The following is a 17,516-nucleotide window of genomic DNA, read 5'->3' on the forward strand; positions in this document are numbered from 1 at the left end:
CGCGCCCCCCCTCTCCCTGGCGCGCGCCCCAGGGAGCGCGAGCGCCGCGCGCCGGCGCGCACACCCGAGACAGAGCTTTACTATCTCGCTCCCTCTCGCGCCTCCCTCCTCTCTGGGCATTCAAACAGCTTTCCGACATCACCAGCCAAGGATTTTTTCCCCCCCCTTCTCCTTAGTCGCCGTCCGTCCATCAGTACCTGCGGGGGGTGGGGGGGGGAGGAGGAGGGAGGAAAGCGGAAAGAGGAAAAAGCAAAAGCTTGAGCCTTCCGATCCGACCACGAATACTCCTGTAATAAACCCACCGCCCCAACAAATCTGCCTTAGCAGCCGCAGCCGCTGCCGCCGCCGGTCACTTCTCGTCTCAGCGCTTTCTTTGCTTCTTGGCTAATCGGTTTGTTGAAGGGGGTAGATCTGATCAAACAAATCCTTGCTCTTAAGCCATTTGCATTTTTTTTCTGTTGTTTCCTTAGAGTCTCTCTTCGGGGGACTCGCTCCCCCCACCCCCACGCCCTCGGTTGGAGGTTGGATTCACTTGGATACGGCGTCAGACTCCGGGGTCCTGGGTGCTTTTTTCTCCCACGCCTCCCCATCATTGATTCCCCCCATCTTTTGCTTCTCATATGTGTGTGTGTTTTTTTTTTTTTTTAATAAACCCTGATTTTTGAAGCTGAGCCGGGGAAAATGGGCAACGGTGATTGGGACCGAAGGGGAGTCTCTCCGTCACTGTTGCTGGGACGCGTGCCTGTGCTGGTGTCTTAGAGCAAGAGCCTCCCTGAGCTTTCGGAGTGGAAGGTAAGGAAGGGGGTCCAGGGGTCACCTTCCCTCTGCCAGGGGTCGCCACCGAGGAGCTTTTCAGCTCGATGTTTGCGGAGAGAGGACAAGGAGAGGGAAGGCTGTTGCTGGCAGATGCAAGGGCTGCGAGCAAACCCGCCTGTCTGCATTCACTTAAACGCCGCAGTTGAAAAGTTAGAGAAGTCTGGTTTTCAGGCGATGAGCTGGGTCGGAAGGAATAGGCAGGGAGACCTAGAAAATCTGACGGTGTGTGTGACTGGGATAATTTTTACGAGGGGAACCTTTTAGGTTAAAAAGGAAGTTAAGGGAAAGCCGTGGGTCTTCTACTGGGGGAAAAAAAAAATTCAGTGGAGTGATGGCGCCGTCTATGTTCGACTAAACTAAAGTGTCACCCAGAAAATCAGTTTTGAGAATAGCTCAACTAGACGTCTGTTTGCTTCTCAGCAGGAGACAAATGAATACATACATACATACATACATACATACATACATACATACAAACATTCACCATCCTTGAGACCTAGGTGGCCAGCCCGTAGACACCCTTTTCCCCATTCTTTCTTTCTTAAAGAGGGAAATACAATTGTTTGAACTGCCCCTGCAGTCGGGGGTGGGNGGGTGGGGGGGTGGCGACAGTGTACCATGATTCATTTCTGGTTATTTAGAATAAAACAAGACTCCATACACCAAGGCTTCATGATGAAAATAAAGAGCATTATATTGAGGGGACTCTTGAGCAGGCTTGAAAGTGAAATCAGAGCTATTTCCTCACTCTTTCTAGTCCTTGATGAGCACAGCAATGCAGGCATGCACTGTCAAATAAATGGAAACAAAAGTACCGGCTTTCATTAGGAAAAGAAATACAACCTCTTTTTTGAGTTAGCGGTTAGAAAATGAAGCCCCCTTTCATGGGTGGAATTCCTAATTTAGACACATTGTCACATTGGCTCTCATCGCCTACACTCTATCCTGAAGCACACTGCGCAGACCTGCGTTGCCTGCAAAGTGCTACAGAAAAAAAAAAAAAGGAAAAGAAAATTATTTCCAGAATTTCCTACAACTTTTTTTCTATTTTTTTTTAACCTTTAAATGTTCATGGGCTTTATTTTCTCAAGAACAAAATGCATTATTCATTGAGCTGTATGCTTGAAACAGGAAGAACCGTTTGGATAGTCCCAGCAGTTCTGATGTTATTTTAAACTGCTGCTATATAGAGATGTAGAGTTGGGGCTGGTTTTGCCTACCTCAGGACATAGAATTTGAATTACGATCTGGAAAATGCAGATCTGTCTTCAGGGACTTCGGTCGCTGGATTTTGTGTGCATGCGTTGGTGTGTGTTATGCAATGGGAAGGAAGAGGCTTTTATCCTTTGGTTCGGAGAGGACCCAGGCTAAGACATGAAAACTCTTAACTCTATGTCTGTATATTTGTCTCTGTTTACAGAATAGTGGAAGAGACTGCAGCCTAAAGACTTTTAAAATTAACTTGGCATCACTTTTCTCAGCTCAAAGGCTAAACAAAAAAAAAGCAGTGTCATTTATTCTAAGAAATAACTTCTTAAAGGCTAAAGCTGAGAAAAATTCAAGCTATTTTTGGATAACAACTTACAGAGGTAAATATAACCAAGGATTACTTTATTATGCAAGGCCAAGTTAAAAAAAATATATAAAGAAGAGGAGCTTTGGAGCTGTGGTTGGAAAGAAAGCAGTTCAATAATTGAAAGCTGCTAGGAAAGAAAATACTAATGTCTTTATTTAGCATGTGTAAATCTTAAATTACTGTAGATAACTCTAGATAAAAAAGCCCTAATTTAATAGACAAATTAAAAGGCTGAAGCCAGCTCAGTTAATGTGGTCCTGGGGTATTTTTTTTTTCCCACTGGCATCGCCTTTGGATACAGATACTAATACAATGATCCACTTTATGTATCCCAAGAGGGCATGTCTCATTGAAATGACTGCCTAAATTCTGGTTCTCAGTGGTGATGTCGAACAAGTCTTCCCTGTGTATATGCCCACCTATTCCCTTTCTCAGGTGATGGTTTTAAAATTTTGTTAACCTGCATGAATGCTGGTGTTTCTGCACAGGAATTTCTCATCAGTTTACAGCGTGGCCCCTGCAAAGACAAGTAGAGACATTTAGGAGAATATGTTTCATCTGCAGCAAATCGTTTGCGCTTTTAGAATTGTGGCTATCATTTATCGTAATTACTTTCACATTTAAGAGAAAGACATAATGTGATGACAGCTGTTCAGAGATTATCGGATTAGATTTTGTGTCATGATGTTTACTGCAAGGCAGAAAACTGAGGGAAAGAAAAGGTTGTATAGGGTACTTAAAAACATTTCAAAAATTAACATCCAGGCTATGATCTTTTTAAAAAGTCATATTTCCTCTCTCCTTTCAATAGAATTAGAGTGCACTTGGTGGAAATACTGGTAGATCTATTAGAATATTCCTATTAATCAATGAAATATTTTTAAATTGAATGTAGAGAATTTGGCCATTGTGATGGCCACTTGAGGGCGCTGTTCACACAGCAACAGATAATTTCCTGGCGTTATAAAATAAAAATTACCTGCCCTTCTTTTAAAAAGGTTTTTTTTTCCTTTTTTTTTTAAACTGAAATCTTGAAAACAGCTGGCTGTAATATTGGAGGAGTTTCTTTTTTCAATGCACATAGACTCCTACTTGCGTTTTACTTTCATTGCCATTTTTACAGGCCCAATGACATAGGATGAAGGCTGTTCGTAACCTGCTGATTTATATATTTTCCACCTATCTCCTGGTTATGTTTGGATTTAATGCTGCCCAAGACTTCTGGTGTTCAACTTTGGTGAAGGGAGTCATTTATGGATCGTATTCTGTAAGTGAAATGTTTCCCAAAAACTTTACAAACTGCACTTGGACGCTGGAAAATCCAGATCCAACCAAATATAGCATTTACCTGAAATTTTCCAAAAAGGACCTTAGCTGCTCTAACTTTTCCCTCCTGGCTTATCAGTTTGATCATTTTTCTCATGAAAAAATAAAGGATCTTTTAAGAAAGAATCATTCTATAATGCAACTCTGTGACTCCAAGAATGCTTTTGTTTTTCTACAATATGATAAAAATTTTGTTCAGATACGTCGGGTATTTCCAACCGACTTCCCAGGATTACAGAAAAAAGGGGAAGAAGACCAGAAATCTTTTTTTGAGTTTTTGGTATTGAACAAGGTGAGCCCAAGCCAGTTTGGTTGCCATGTATTATGCACTTGGTTGGAGAGCTGCTTAAAATCAGAAAATGGGAGAACAGAAGCATGTGGGATCATGTATACAAAATGCACCTGCCCTCAGCATTTGGGAGAGTGGGGAATCGACGACCAATCGCTGGTCATGTTAAATAACGTGGTGTTACCCCTGAATGAGCAGACCGAGGGATGCCTGACCCAGGAACTGCAAACCACCCAGGTCTGCAATCTTACCAGAGAGGCCAAGCGACCGCCCAAAGAAGGTAAGTGTCCCGCAGACACGGGGAGATACAGGGAGGTGAGGGGGGCGCCTGGGGATGGAGTTAAAACGTGCTGTTTCAACACATGGGCGTAATTGTTTCTCCTTTAACTCGAGCATTTTTGGATTCATTTGACTTGTGATCTTCACTGATAAAGGACTCTTAGGCTAGTTTTAGGTTTCAAGATTTGAGAGATGGGCAGGGCAGTGAGGATGGCATAGTTCTCAGCAACATAACCCCGGAAGTGCGGGTGGAATATTCAGGAGACAAGAGATGCAGATACGTGGAGACAGTTTGCACTGGAGTTTGGGGAGCTTTATTAGGCTGCAGCTCCTCGGGGAGACCTTCACTCTCCCTCCCTCCTCCTTTCTTTCTTACACAAACTCTCACACATGACACCTGTGAAATGAATTAGTAGACGTCTCCCTTTTGCTCCAGCCCTGTAAAAAGTCGCCTTCCTTTCTTCTGCGCCCCACGCTCTCAAACACGACGTCCCTTTCTAGGTTTGGGGTAGCACGACTACACAGTGACATAAACGCAATAGCAAGCCTCTTTGGACCAAATGACCTCCTGATACAGGAAGCCAAGGGTGCCCCTCCCTCCCACAGGTGAGGGATGTTAAGATGCTTTGCACGATGAATACCTCGTGCTTGCTCTTTGGCGGGTCAAGAAAACCCCACTGGAAGCGCAAACTCAGAGGTCTCCAGCTGTGAAGTCACGTGCGGGTAGGGGAGGAGGGCGGAATTAAAATGCAGGTTGATTCTGTAAGACCTGATATCCCTCGTGCGTGATTTGTGCTCTTCTTGGTCCCCTGTTGATAATGCACGAGAGAGGTGTGTGTGTGTGGGGGGAATCGTCAAAGATGAGCTAGATGGAAAAAACATGCAACGGAAATGCGGAGGAAAAAGAAAGTACAGGAGTGATTGATTTATAGCGTTCACCCATTCCCCAGTGGGGGAGCTACCAGAGCCTTTGAGATCTTGGATTATGTTGAATAATGCAAGAAAGCTGACATATTTTGAGAAAATTAGTTTCCTGTTTGGAAGGTTAATGGACGTGTTCCATTCGTTGGAGGACATGGCTGATACACATTCGTTCTTGCTCCCCAACCCTGCAAGCAGGGAGAGTGTTGATTTTTAATGCAGGAAATGTTTTCTGATCGCCACAAAGATCCCTGTCTGTGGAAAGGGACAGCCAAGCTCCAGTCCCGCTTTCCTCCCCCTCCCCCAACAGAAGTTGTCTTTGTAGCCAATATAAAATTGACACGTTGTTGGAGAATTTTCTTTAAGGGGAGCCAAGGCTTTGTAAAGGGGGAGGGAAAGAGAGGAGGGCTTAACTAGCTAAATGCGTTTTCTCGGCTGAAAGCAATTTGGGGGATGGGAATTTGGAGGAGCAGCGGTACAAGGGGAAAAGATGTGTTAGAAAATAAACGCCGACTAATGGCAGTGAGAGAGGGGTGAAAAACCTTTAAGATTCCTACAGGTCATTGTTTCCCTAACAGCTGTGACTGAAGAAAACAAAGTGGTTTTAAATTACAGGAGTTCTTTTCTCTAGTAAAAATCCCAGAGAAGCACTTGCAACTGCAGGGATGGTATTTAACACCATTTAAAACTAATTAGTGTCCCCTAGAATAAGAAGTTCCAGTACACACAGAAAATGTGATGTTACAAGCTGGCTAATAAGACTATTAACATCAGAAACTCGTTTTGTTTGTTTTATTTTAATAAAATTTATAAAATGTGTTTTTTCAATAGTTTCCTTCAATCTATTTATTTTACCATCATGTTGACTGGTGATGACAGTTGAAAGTGACTCCAGTTTCACGATCTTTTTTTTTTTTGTGAATGGTAGCAAGTGACAAAAGTAAAGTGTGCACAATAAACACGGTTTTCAAAGATTTTGCTGATGATGATCATGAGATGTGGATTAAGATAGTGCTGGGATTTCTAGAATTTGGACTAGGTAGCCATTTGTTTTGTAAGTGATTAAAAAATGGGTGATTGTAGACATTAAATGTATAAATCGTGGGGAATGTACACATCTTTTGGCTAATTAGCTGGCAAAATGAGGAAGGAATACCTCCATAGACAAATAAAAGATTATATGAAAATCGTTAACATGTTAATAGAACTGAACTAGGAAAAGTTTACATAATAGGGGAGGAGTATATGCTGTATTAGTAAAATTGCACAGCCTATATTCTGAATTTGTGCTCTTTAATTGTTTATTCTGAGTTAGGGAGATAAGGAAGGGTAAGTAATTCCTGATGATATAATTGTAGCCAATGCATTTGTAAGTAATTCTTATAAAATACATACAGCACTCCTTAACTCATTCAAAAAAGACTTTTTTGGCTGTGCTGCACTGTAGGAAAGGAATGTGAAAATCTGCAGATTCTTAATTTAGTTAAATTTATTCAAAGTATATTAAATCTTAAATATTTTACATAAATGATATACAAAAATCTCATGAACAAATTATTTAATACAATTTCAAATAAACTACCATGTAATATTCACATGGCTTGAGTTTAATAATTACATATAGCTGTGCTACTCATATCTAATATCCTTACAGAATGTTCTCACTTTATATGGTAACACGTAAACCCAGCTTTTAAAATGAGGTTTTAAAAATTCTACTTATATTTTATATTACTATGTGGTTTCTATTTTCTATGTAAAAATAGTCAAACTATCCTCTAAGGTATCAAGGGAATAAAGACATTACTCTCCACATTTTACGACTCCCATTTTATTCACTGGAATAAATACTTACTCAAAAAGCCTCGAATAGAAATATTTTCCACATTTATTACATCATAGGAGTGGCACCGATTTGACAGAAGAGTATTACATGCAGTAGATCCAATTCCACATTTTTTTTGTGTGATGGTGATGGCAGAGCTATACCAAATGCTGAATATTTTTAATGTAGCCATTGGAATTATAAAATCATATTTAATTAGTATTTGACGAAACTGTAGGCTCCCAGGAAGGGATGTTGATTTTGAGATAAGAGTTCTACTAAAACATTTGTTACTAATACATTCATGTACTGAAGAATTTCATAGCCAGAGAACAGCAAGAAGAAAACTATCACTGTTTTGTAGTGATAGCACCAACAATTACAAATGTTATCTGGAATATGTCATAAAAGTAAATTGTTGGACTGATGCTTCATTACAGTGTTAAATTTTAGTACATTTAAATATCTTCTTTAAGATCATATTTGATATACACAAGGGTGGCATGCGATTATAGAAACTTAGTTGTCATTCCCCAATTTTCATGTGAAATTGTGAAAACCAAGTAAATCAGCAAAATGAAGCCTATTATAAATGATGATGTCTTATTTCAGGGCAGTTATTTAAAGAAACTATATATGGTATCTATAACTTTTTAAATTTATTTTAAAGGAAAGTCAATGATGTTTACCTGGTTTTCAGATGTCAACTTGGGGATATATTGGCATTTATTCATGAGGTCTTTACTGTGTTTTCTAGGATTCTTTTCTCAGAGAAGATTCTGGACTACATAGCTAAAATATGAGAGGTGATATAAGATCTTATTTCTTACTACTTCACTTAAAATAAGTAATTAAATCCGTTTTGGCAGAAAAATTACACACCAGGCTATCTAAATCACATAATAAGCCTTAATGGAACCTTTGTTTCCTACTTACATCAATGGCGCTACTTATGTGAATGGAAATTGGGATCCCTGTATAGATTCCAGGAAATGTGAACACACACACTCATTTGTCTTTCCACTGTGCTGCTGCTAATCCTTGTTATTCTACCACTCGGGAATTCTCACTATGTGCCTGTTTAAAATCTAGCCCGTTTATGTGTGTGTTTGCAGTTTTAGGCACATATTTGTCATCTAGAGCAATTTGTGTCTCTCTCAGTTTGTGTTCCCATTTCTTTCTAGTTTTGCTCTTTTTACCCGCATTACTGTTTCAGCCACCTTTTACCTTCCTTGGATATTCCTTTGTAAATGACTGCCATGATCCCACACTCTATCAGAATGTGGACCGTTAATACTGAGTCTGTTCCTTGAAAACACAGAGCTTGACAGTGTCCTGCCCTTTAGCGGGATCCCACAGCCCTTTGTACGTGCTTGTACTGTACTTCCATTCTAGTATTTCTCATATTACAGTGTATTTTCTATTTATATTTACATCTGCTTCCACTAGGGAATTCTTCAAGTTCAAAGACTGGGTCTTCAAATTGTCTTGGACAGTCTTAACTGAGCTTTGGTAAATATTAGTTGAAATAAGTGTTAAATGAACAAAACAAAGTTCTTAGTAGGGAAGATAACAATAATGTGATTACCATAAAAAGAATAAAAATACATCATTGGGAAAGCAGCCACTTTTTATTTCTTCTTTGTTTTTTTTTAGGGGAATATGGTTACTATTTACCTATTTCCAATTCCATTAATCTATTATTTATACCAGTTCCTGATCTCAAGGTAGTATTTAATAGCATTTAAAAAGAACAAGAAAAATGGAGTTGAGAAATAGTCTTAATTTCATATATATTCATTTTAAGAGCTTAATGATCAATATAACTTCCTATACAAAACTGTCTAAAAAAATGTGGTAAGAAAATTTGCCAGTTTCTATCTGTATAACCATCTTCATTTCTCTGTACATTTCTCTCTCCTGGCTCTATCATTACTTCTACAGTAATATTTCTCAAATACTCTCTTCTACAGTTTGAAGACAAATACTTGCAAATCCCAAGAAAGAGGAAAAGAGTATTTGCATGTCAAGTTCAGTGCTTCTGTTATTCCCTTCTGGTTATGATCTATAAGTACAGTAATAGAACATTAGTAAAATTGTAAGCCTGGTCAAATTATGCCATAATGCCATAATTTTTATGTTTGGCATTTTAGAATTTTGTGCAACAATTTAGGAAGTAGCTCATATGTATAGTATTGAATGAAACAAAACTGTATTACATGGCAACATATTTTTGTAGACAATAAGTTAAAATATTAACATGGGCGTTTATGTGTGTACGTGTGTGTGCCATGCATGCACACATGTGCTAAGATGTACATTTTGGTGGGCTTTTATGAGAGCTGTAGATAAATGATCTACAGGTTAGTTTTCTTCCAAAACTGAGATGGGAATTTCATTTTACGTCAGATCCAGCTTTATACAACCCTTTATTTACTTCATTTCTTAATAAAGCAATATGTTATTGAATACTTTTATGATGGAAGCAATTTTATGCATCGGATAGTTTTATAAAATATAGTATTCTTTAAAATCAGTCTGGAATACATTACCTATAAGTCTTCTGGTCCTTGGATCTGAAATCAGTGCTCATTCAAAAATAAGCTTTTCTTACTCTTTCAAAATATTGTGTGCTGGGTTTTAAATCCTAACCAGACAGGGCTGAGTTTGAATGTGCTCTTCCACATTATAACTGCGCTATTCTGTATTGCTACATTCCCCTTTTCAGACTAGGTTAGTAATACTTCTTAGGGTACAGGGGAACAGGAAATGACATCATGTATTAAAATAAACAATAAAGTTAATAGCTTGGAACATTGTAGTTTCCGTTAGCCCTCTGGAAATCATTTCCCAATTCAATTAACTAATAAAAATCAGAAAGGTATTCAGTTTTTCTAAGTGTGTCACTTCTTTGAAATGAAAGGTATGTTTTGGTATAAGATGCATTTGGGTCCCTGAAGTGACTTCGCCACCTAGTAATATCTCTGACAGGTGACTGAGCTTGATTCATCAATCTACTGAAGCAGACTGTTGTATTAAATGAGATTGCACATGTGAGACACTTAGTCCATTGCTCAAGTTATGTTAAGTCCTTGATTCAGTTTTTAAACCTCTTTTTTATTCTTCTGGCTATAAATGATAGAGAATTGATAATAAATAATGAAGTAGCTTGTCATTTAGTTATTTGAACATGTTTAGGAATTTAGGGCATTTAACAAAAAAAATTAAGCATTTGAAAGTATATTTATTTTGTATTAAATTAATAAAAAAAGGTAGCATCTCAGTACCTTTGTGTTGATGGCGGTATGACTAATACATCAAACAGATCAAGCTAGTGGTGTGTGAGTCATGCTGGGAAGCTGTCCTTTGGCTATCATTGCGAGAGCCTGCAAAGCCATTTAAATTAAACAGTTTCCAAGTATTTTAGTTTTTGCTTCATTGTGCAAAATTAAGTCATGTTTTGAGATCTATTTTGAAAAGGAATTATCTAAAAATACTAGTTGATGTTAAACTGGAAAAAAGTAGGACTTTGGGGGATTTTTTTTCACTGACTTGTCATCAGTTATTAGAGACAAGTGAGCTCCAAAGTTCCCTCAAAGGCTCACGTATTCAGATATTTAAAAGAAAACAAAAAATTGTGTTACTGTTCTTTTGAACATTCTGAATTTTCTTAAAATTATAAAATGCCATCTATAAGGCTTCATAAAATAGTAAATGCTGTCTGTTCATTTATCTCTTAGCCGTCATTTAGGAATTTTGTTTACTTGCAAAGAATGACCTAGCTACATATTTGTAATGTATTTCTAAGTTGCACAGAAGGTGCAATAACTAGCAAATGCATAGTAAATACACGAGCATGGAGCTGTTTCTTTCAAAATTAAGAGAATAAGAGTCTGTTTTGTAATCTGGTATATTTGCTGAGTTGCATTTCCCCCATAACCAACCCCTATCACACATTTTATTATTCTTGGAACACATTATAAAATATGAAAGTAAAATGGTTACTCTTTGGTTTCTACCATGTTAAATGAAATAATTTACCTGCTCACTTAATTCTGGACGTTATATTCTCAAATTATTTTTTTTAAATAAGTTTCTTTGGGGACTGGGAGTTGTTTGGGAAAAATAGAGCAAATATATGCATGGAAAACACATTAAAACACTGATGGAACCAAACTACAATACAGTAAAACCTTGGATTTTGAGTAACTTGGTTTGCAAGTGTTCTGCAAGACAAGCAAACATTTCTGATACATTTTAATGTGGTAAACGAGCGATGTCTTGTAATATGAAGAGTTTTTCTGGAGCAAATTATGCTCGTAAACCAAGGTATTGTATTTAGAATGCATCTTAAATGGAGTTAGACATGAGACGAAGCATTAAAACACTTGTAGATAGCTTTGCTGGGAGGAGAAATCTTGGCTGTACGTTCTTGTTTTTCACCACTTTGATTATTCCTGCCAATCTCTTCTGGCCTACAAAGTTTCTGTTGAGAAATCAGCTGATAGTCTTATGGGGGCTACTTTAAGGTAACTAACTGCTTTTCTCTTGCTGCTTTTAGGATTCTTCCTTTGTATTTAACCTTTGGCATTTTAATTATGATGTGTCTTGGTGTTGGCCTCTTTGGATTCATCTTGTTTGGAACTCTTTGCACTTCCTGGGCTTGAATGTCTAGTTCCTTCACCAGGTTAAGGAAGTTTTCTGTCATTATTTCTTCAAATAGGTTTTCTTTTTGTTTTTTGTTTTAAAAATTTTTTATTGGGGAATTGGGGAATGGGGACAGTGCTGGGGAATTGGGGGAAGGAGAACAGACAAGTTGCTATCCTTTTGTTCTTCAATCTAGTTGTGGAGGACGTTGCTTCACTGGCCCAAGTTGGCACCATCATTGCGCTCTTCCTGGGCAAGGCAGATCAGTCGCCGGCTTCTGGACGGCTGCTAACGCTGGCTGCTGGCTGCTTACACTGGCTGCTGGCTGCACACAGTAGCCCATGGCAACCCACTGCCACAGGGGCTGCAGCCTACAGTCGTCGTCAGTGACTCATGGCAGCCCAGCTCCAGGTTGAGCTGTTGTTCAGCATCTTAGCTGTAGAGGGCAGTGTCACTGGCCCTCAATATGTGGGTTCCAAACCGGGGCCCTCTGGCCTCCCAAGCCAGCTCTTAACCAACACACCACTTGGCCGGCCCTCAAATAGGTTTTCAAGTCCTTGCTCTCTCTCTTCTCCTTCTGGTACCCCTATAATGTGAAGGTTGATATGCTTGATTTGTTCCACAGGCCCCTTACTCTCCTCAATTTTTTGGATTCTTTTTTCTTTGTGCTGTTCTGGTTGGGTGTTTTTTGCTACCTTATCTTCTACATCATTGGATCAAATCTATGAATTGAAGGACAGATAAAGAGCTTCCCAGATAAGAAAAAGCTAAAGGGATTCATCACCACCAAATCAGTATTACAAGGAATCTTAGAGGGACTTCTTTAAGATGGGAGGCAGGGTTAGGGATGGGTGAAAATGGGAAGGGATTAAGAAGTATAAATTGGTTGTTACATAGTAGTCACGGGGATGTAGGGTAGAGCATATGGAATATTGTCAATAATATTGTAATAGCTATGTGTGGTGCCACATAGGTATTAGATGTATCAGAATGATAGATGGGAATGGAGTTAGGGGCAGTGTGAAGAAGGTGATGGTATTAAGAAATACAAATTGATAGTTACAAAATATCATGGGACTGTAAAGTATAGGGAATAATATGGTAATAACTATGTATAGTTCCAGGTGGTACTAATTAGGTGGGTCACTTCCTGAATTATATAAATGTTTAACCACTATGCTGTATACTTGAATCTAATATAAAATAATATTGAATGTCAACTCTAATTGAAAAATTTCAAAAGGGTGGAAAAGATCAATGATTTGTGATAGAATGGTATAGGGTCAAATGGTTGCTGGATTTATCATGGTGATCACTTCTTTAGCGTAGTGAATAAAATCAATGTGATAATAACACTATAGCTAGGTGGGTATTGTTGAATAACTATGATGTACACCTGAAACTAATATGATATTGTATGTTAGCTGTATTTTAATAAAAAAATATTAAAGAAACAAAAACAAACAAACAAACAAAAACAGTTGTAGAGTCAACCAGAGAACATTACCTTAGTGAAATTACTTTTTAGCAATAAATATAGTAAGGTGATAGAAATGTCACGGAACTATTTGCTTTCCTAAGTAATCCATACTGAGTATTATACAGTATTTCATGACATTTCTACTGGTGCTCCTTCCTTTTAAGGTAATTTTAAAATGTCGAGAATAAAAAAAAACATAATTTCTACACTAACATATGTAAACAGTGATAATTTATTCTCCAATAAACACGTTTTAAAGAGAAGCTTCATCTACATATGACTCCTAAGAAGTAAAGTGTTTTAATAAGCATTTTATAAATTAAAAGAATATAATAAACCGAACTTTGAGAAAGTACTTTCTAGTTTTCACAACTCTGTTGCAAATATTGTTTTATTTGGGCAATAACTGTAAAGTGTGTAGTAGTTACTTCGTTGAAATGTGTGAATTATATAGCTTACCCTAAAGACCATGGTTTTCCTTTCTCTAACAATTTTAATACAAATTTGTTCAAATGAAAAACTAGAGAATGTCAGAGCCATGGGTTTTTTTACTCTGTTTCATAAGCACTTGAATCTGAATCACAAATTTTCAGATTTCTAAGGGACTTTGAGCATTATCTAGTTTAAATGTTACCTGATTAATGGAATCCCAAGCTGCAAACATATGATGGGATCATTATTTCAGCTGCACATAATTCTTCTTGGAACTTATATTTAATACCATCTATATAATGTAAAAGAGGCACAGTCATTTAAGGACTGTTTGATAGATATAATCATTAAAAAAAAATGTATCCAACCAGGATACTTATCAGAATATATTTTGCAATACTACATAATACAGACTAATCTTTACAAATTAAAGCTTTCATTCATTAGATTTTTGTTCTATTTGGTATAAATTATTTAAACAAATGTGATGTAGATCTCAACAAACTATTGATTTTCAGCCTAAGCTCATTAAATTTAGAGTAATACGTTTCAAGCTCACAGTCTGTCTAGATTTACTATGATGATTTAGCAAGATCTGTCTTGGATTTTCATCTCATTATCATTTTCTAGGGAAATATGTGCTTTGGAGAAATAGCATGTCTTAATTTTTCAGTTATGGTACCTTGAGAAATACTCTTAAGGGTGGGAGAAGAGTGAGGTCAGGTCCCTTCTATAGAAAGACAGCTTCTGTCAGATGGGCTTACAGTTGGAGCTCTGGCAACCATTCTCTCCTCTCATTTCTTTAGGCCTGTTTCTAACCCCAAGTACTATACTCACTGTTCCTGGTTTTCCCAAGCGCTCTCCATGACTGACGCTCTTCTCAAATTACTTTAATCGATGACACCATCTGTTTCTAACTGGGACCCAGATTAATACAGCGACATATAATTTAGTGGTGAGGCAATTTCTGGTTACTTTTGAGATAATTGGTGAGGCAATTTCTGGTTACTTTTGAGATTGATCCAAGACCAGCATTTGAAGTTTTGATTCTTTTAATGTGCTAGAGGTCTTAACAATAATTAGTCCTTGTACAGATTGGCATATGACCAGCCCATGTAAACAGAGAAATAAATAATAATAATTTAAAGAACTGAGTTAATGAAATTTAAAATCAGTTGACCATTTGAAATGGTATTTTTTTTACACTTAATCCAAACTCAATATGTATTCATCTTCATAACTCTATTGAGTGTAGGCCTTCCAAGTGTTTTAAATTATATATATGTGTGTGTGTGTGTGTGTGTGTGTGTGTGTGTGTGTGTGTGTATGTGTGTATGTATATATATATATATAATGTATATGAATATAGGTGTATATATATATAAAATAGATTATTTTCAGTGTCGATGTGACTCCAGAACATTTGAACTGTCCTGGACACTCAAAGAAAATTTTGTAAGTTAGTAATTACAAATATATAACTTCAAGGCTCCCATAAAAACAAAATTCCTGACAGATTAAGATTTATTTTAATTTTATATCATTACAATATTGGAAATATAAATTGAAGATAGAATTTCAGTTGCTAATCTAAGTTTCATTTGGCCTGTTGATTTCACTGGCCATCTAAAAACAAAACATACACAAAGGTTTGTTGTTGTTTTTTTCCTTTATTCTAGAAAAGAAATTGAGGTAGCTAAGTTTGCCCTTGTAAGTTCATAAAGAAAATTACAGTTTTTTTTTTTTTTTTTTCTGTTAGTCTGTTTATTTCCTTTCACTTCAAGGAAGGATCCTCCAGGAAAAAGAGAAATAACTTAAAAAAAAAAGTTAAACTTTTTTTTTCTGAACTTCTGTTGAAACAGAGCTTTATGATTTTCCTGAATAGGAAATACATAATAAATTCTTATTGTATACTGGATGCTTTTGGAAATCTTTCTTTCATGTTGGTTACTTATAATAAATATAATATGGAAAAGAGGGCACCTTAGGAAGACAAAACTCTGTTTATATAATCTTTCCACATTAATCTGGCAAACTTTCAAAGGCCTGCTTCTGCACTGAGACTGAGAAATGTCCGTTTATTTTGGCTTCCCAGGCAGGTCAGCTTCCTTTACAGATATGTCAGCTTGTGGTCAGCTCTTTTTGGCTAGCCATGGTTTTTGTAATTTAGAGGGCAAAGAGTGTAGATTTTTTAAGTGGTGCCTGAGAAATTAACCAAGTACAGTGGCCTTTTTATTTTTCAATAGGCTTCACTTTCAAATAAGACAAAATAAGTAGCTGTGGAGCACCATTGTTCTATCCATACAACACAAAACATTTTAATACCTTAGCTTGTAATATATTAAAAATCTGTTCTCTTAAAAATATATGTCTTCTTTCTGTTTAGTAGTTTCCCTGGAATTTTCTGGTAACCATATTCTGGTGTTCAGTTGATTATAAAGGACATAAAAATGAGTTGCAGGCATAATAAATATTACATGTGCTTGCCTCTGCACCCTGAGACCACAGAATGAACAGAACTAGAACAAGGGGAGTTTGGAAGTAGAACAGAAGTCGATCCAGTGAACAGTAAGAGTCATTAAGGTGAAATAAATAAGTACATGTAGGATGTGAACTAATACACCTGTTTTTTTTTTCTCTTAACAGTAGAACCTTTTTTCTAAATAAAAGCCAATATATAAAAGAGATTTAAAAAAATAGAGCTGCTTTGGTTGAAGTGTATAGGAGGCCTAGAGCCCTTACCTAATCAGTTCTTTCTTCTGATGTTTGTCCCAGAGGCAAGCAACTCTCCTTGAAAAACCACTGAAGAACTATAGGTCTGAGATCTCCATATGAAAAATTTATGTTAGAAACTTTCCTTCCCTGAGAAATGAGTATTTGCAGTGTTCAAATAACTAAGAATGCATAAGAACTCTCATATTATTTTTACTGCATTTTGCTTAGAACACAATTCCTAATTTTTCTAGGATCCAATAGTACACATGTATATGTGCTTAATTTTTTTCCATAGCCTGCTCCTTCCTACTGAACACAATAATCGAGTTTGGCTGGGCCTAACTCCCACCTTTTATGCCAGCCCTCAGCCTACTCTATCATGCCTCCTGGGAGTGTCCCATAAGCATTCTCTGTCACTTTGCTGTCACGTCTCATACACTCTGGTAGACATTTGCTATCTCCTGCCAGGCGCTAGTGTCTTTCCCTTTGCTTTGCAGAAAGCTTTGCGTAATGAAGCCATGAGGTGAGAACAGAGGTGAGACCCCCACCCTTTCTCTTCTGTCTTGTCACATGCGTCCAGTAAGAGACCTGCTCATGACCCATCTTTAGTGCATGTCACACAAACACTTCCTTCAAAGTCTCTGGAGTCAGGCAGTCCTGTGGCTCCATGGCTGACCTCAGGAGGGGCCCCACGGTTCTTCATCTTTCTCTCTAGTCACTTGGGTTCCAAATTTCTTCTACCCTCCGTTCCCAGCCCTCCTGCAGATTTGCTTGTTCCCATCATAACTCTTGCTCATATACTAGGTAAATATCAATACTATTTTAGATTTTTTTTGCTTTGTTTTTTAACTTTGATGAATATTCAGAAGCTCTACTTTTAAATCTTTATAAATGTAACATATTTAGGTGGCTTTCATTTTTTCCCCCTTTGTTTTTTTAATCCCCAGATAGTTCAGTGGCAAACTGTCAAACTACTTGGAATAAACTAAAGTTATTAGGGCAGTGAAAATTATTTTGAATTCCTTTGATCACACATAATGGATATCCATAACTGAAGAAAGCTGATTAAAACAATAACAAAAAACTTATTAGCATTGATATTCCATAGGTATGAGTGTTAGGATTATTATGTCATTAATGCTCTTTTTCCAAATAGTTCCAGCCTTCTACCATTCTGGGCATGTGTAGGAATTGTGTTGCTAGACCACTT

At 37.4% G+C, this 17,516-nt stretch overlaps 1 protein-coding gene across 3 annotated transcripts in view; it reads left to right on the top strand.

Annotated features, from left to right (window-relative positions):
* Window positions 1–124: 124 nt before the first annotated feature.
* LOC109374140 (adhesion G protein-coupled receptor B3) overlaps window positions 125–17,516 on the top strand; it is a 409,286-nt gene continuing 391,894 nt past the window's right edge. For 2 of the 3 annotated variants that reach the window (XM_019628473.1, XM_019628475.1), the window contains exons 1-3: window positions 125–792; window positions 2,237–2,405; window positions 3,516–4,287. In XM_019628473.1, coding sequence (XP_019484018.1) covers window positions 3,531–4,287 — 757 coding nt within the window. In that variant the 5' untranslated portion in view covers window positions 125–792; window positions 2,237–2,405; window positions 3,516–3,530. The remainder of the gene's footprint in view (window positions 793–2,236; window positions 2,406–3,515; window positions 4,288–17,516) is intronic. The other variant, XM_019628474.1, reaches the window with a different exon arrangement.

This window comes from Hipposideros armiger, unplaced genomic scaffold, assembly GCF_001890085.2.
Source record: "Hipposideros armiger isolate ML-2016 unplaced genomic scaffold, ASM189008v1 scaffold_795, whole genome shotgun sequence".
Taxonomy (NCBI): domain Eukaryota; kingdom Metazoa; phylum Chordata; class Mammalia; order Chiroptera; family Hipposideridae; genus Hipposideros; species Hipposideros armiger.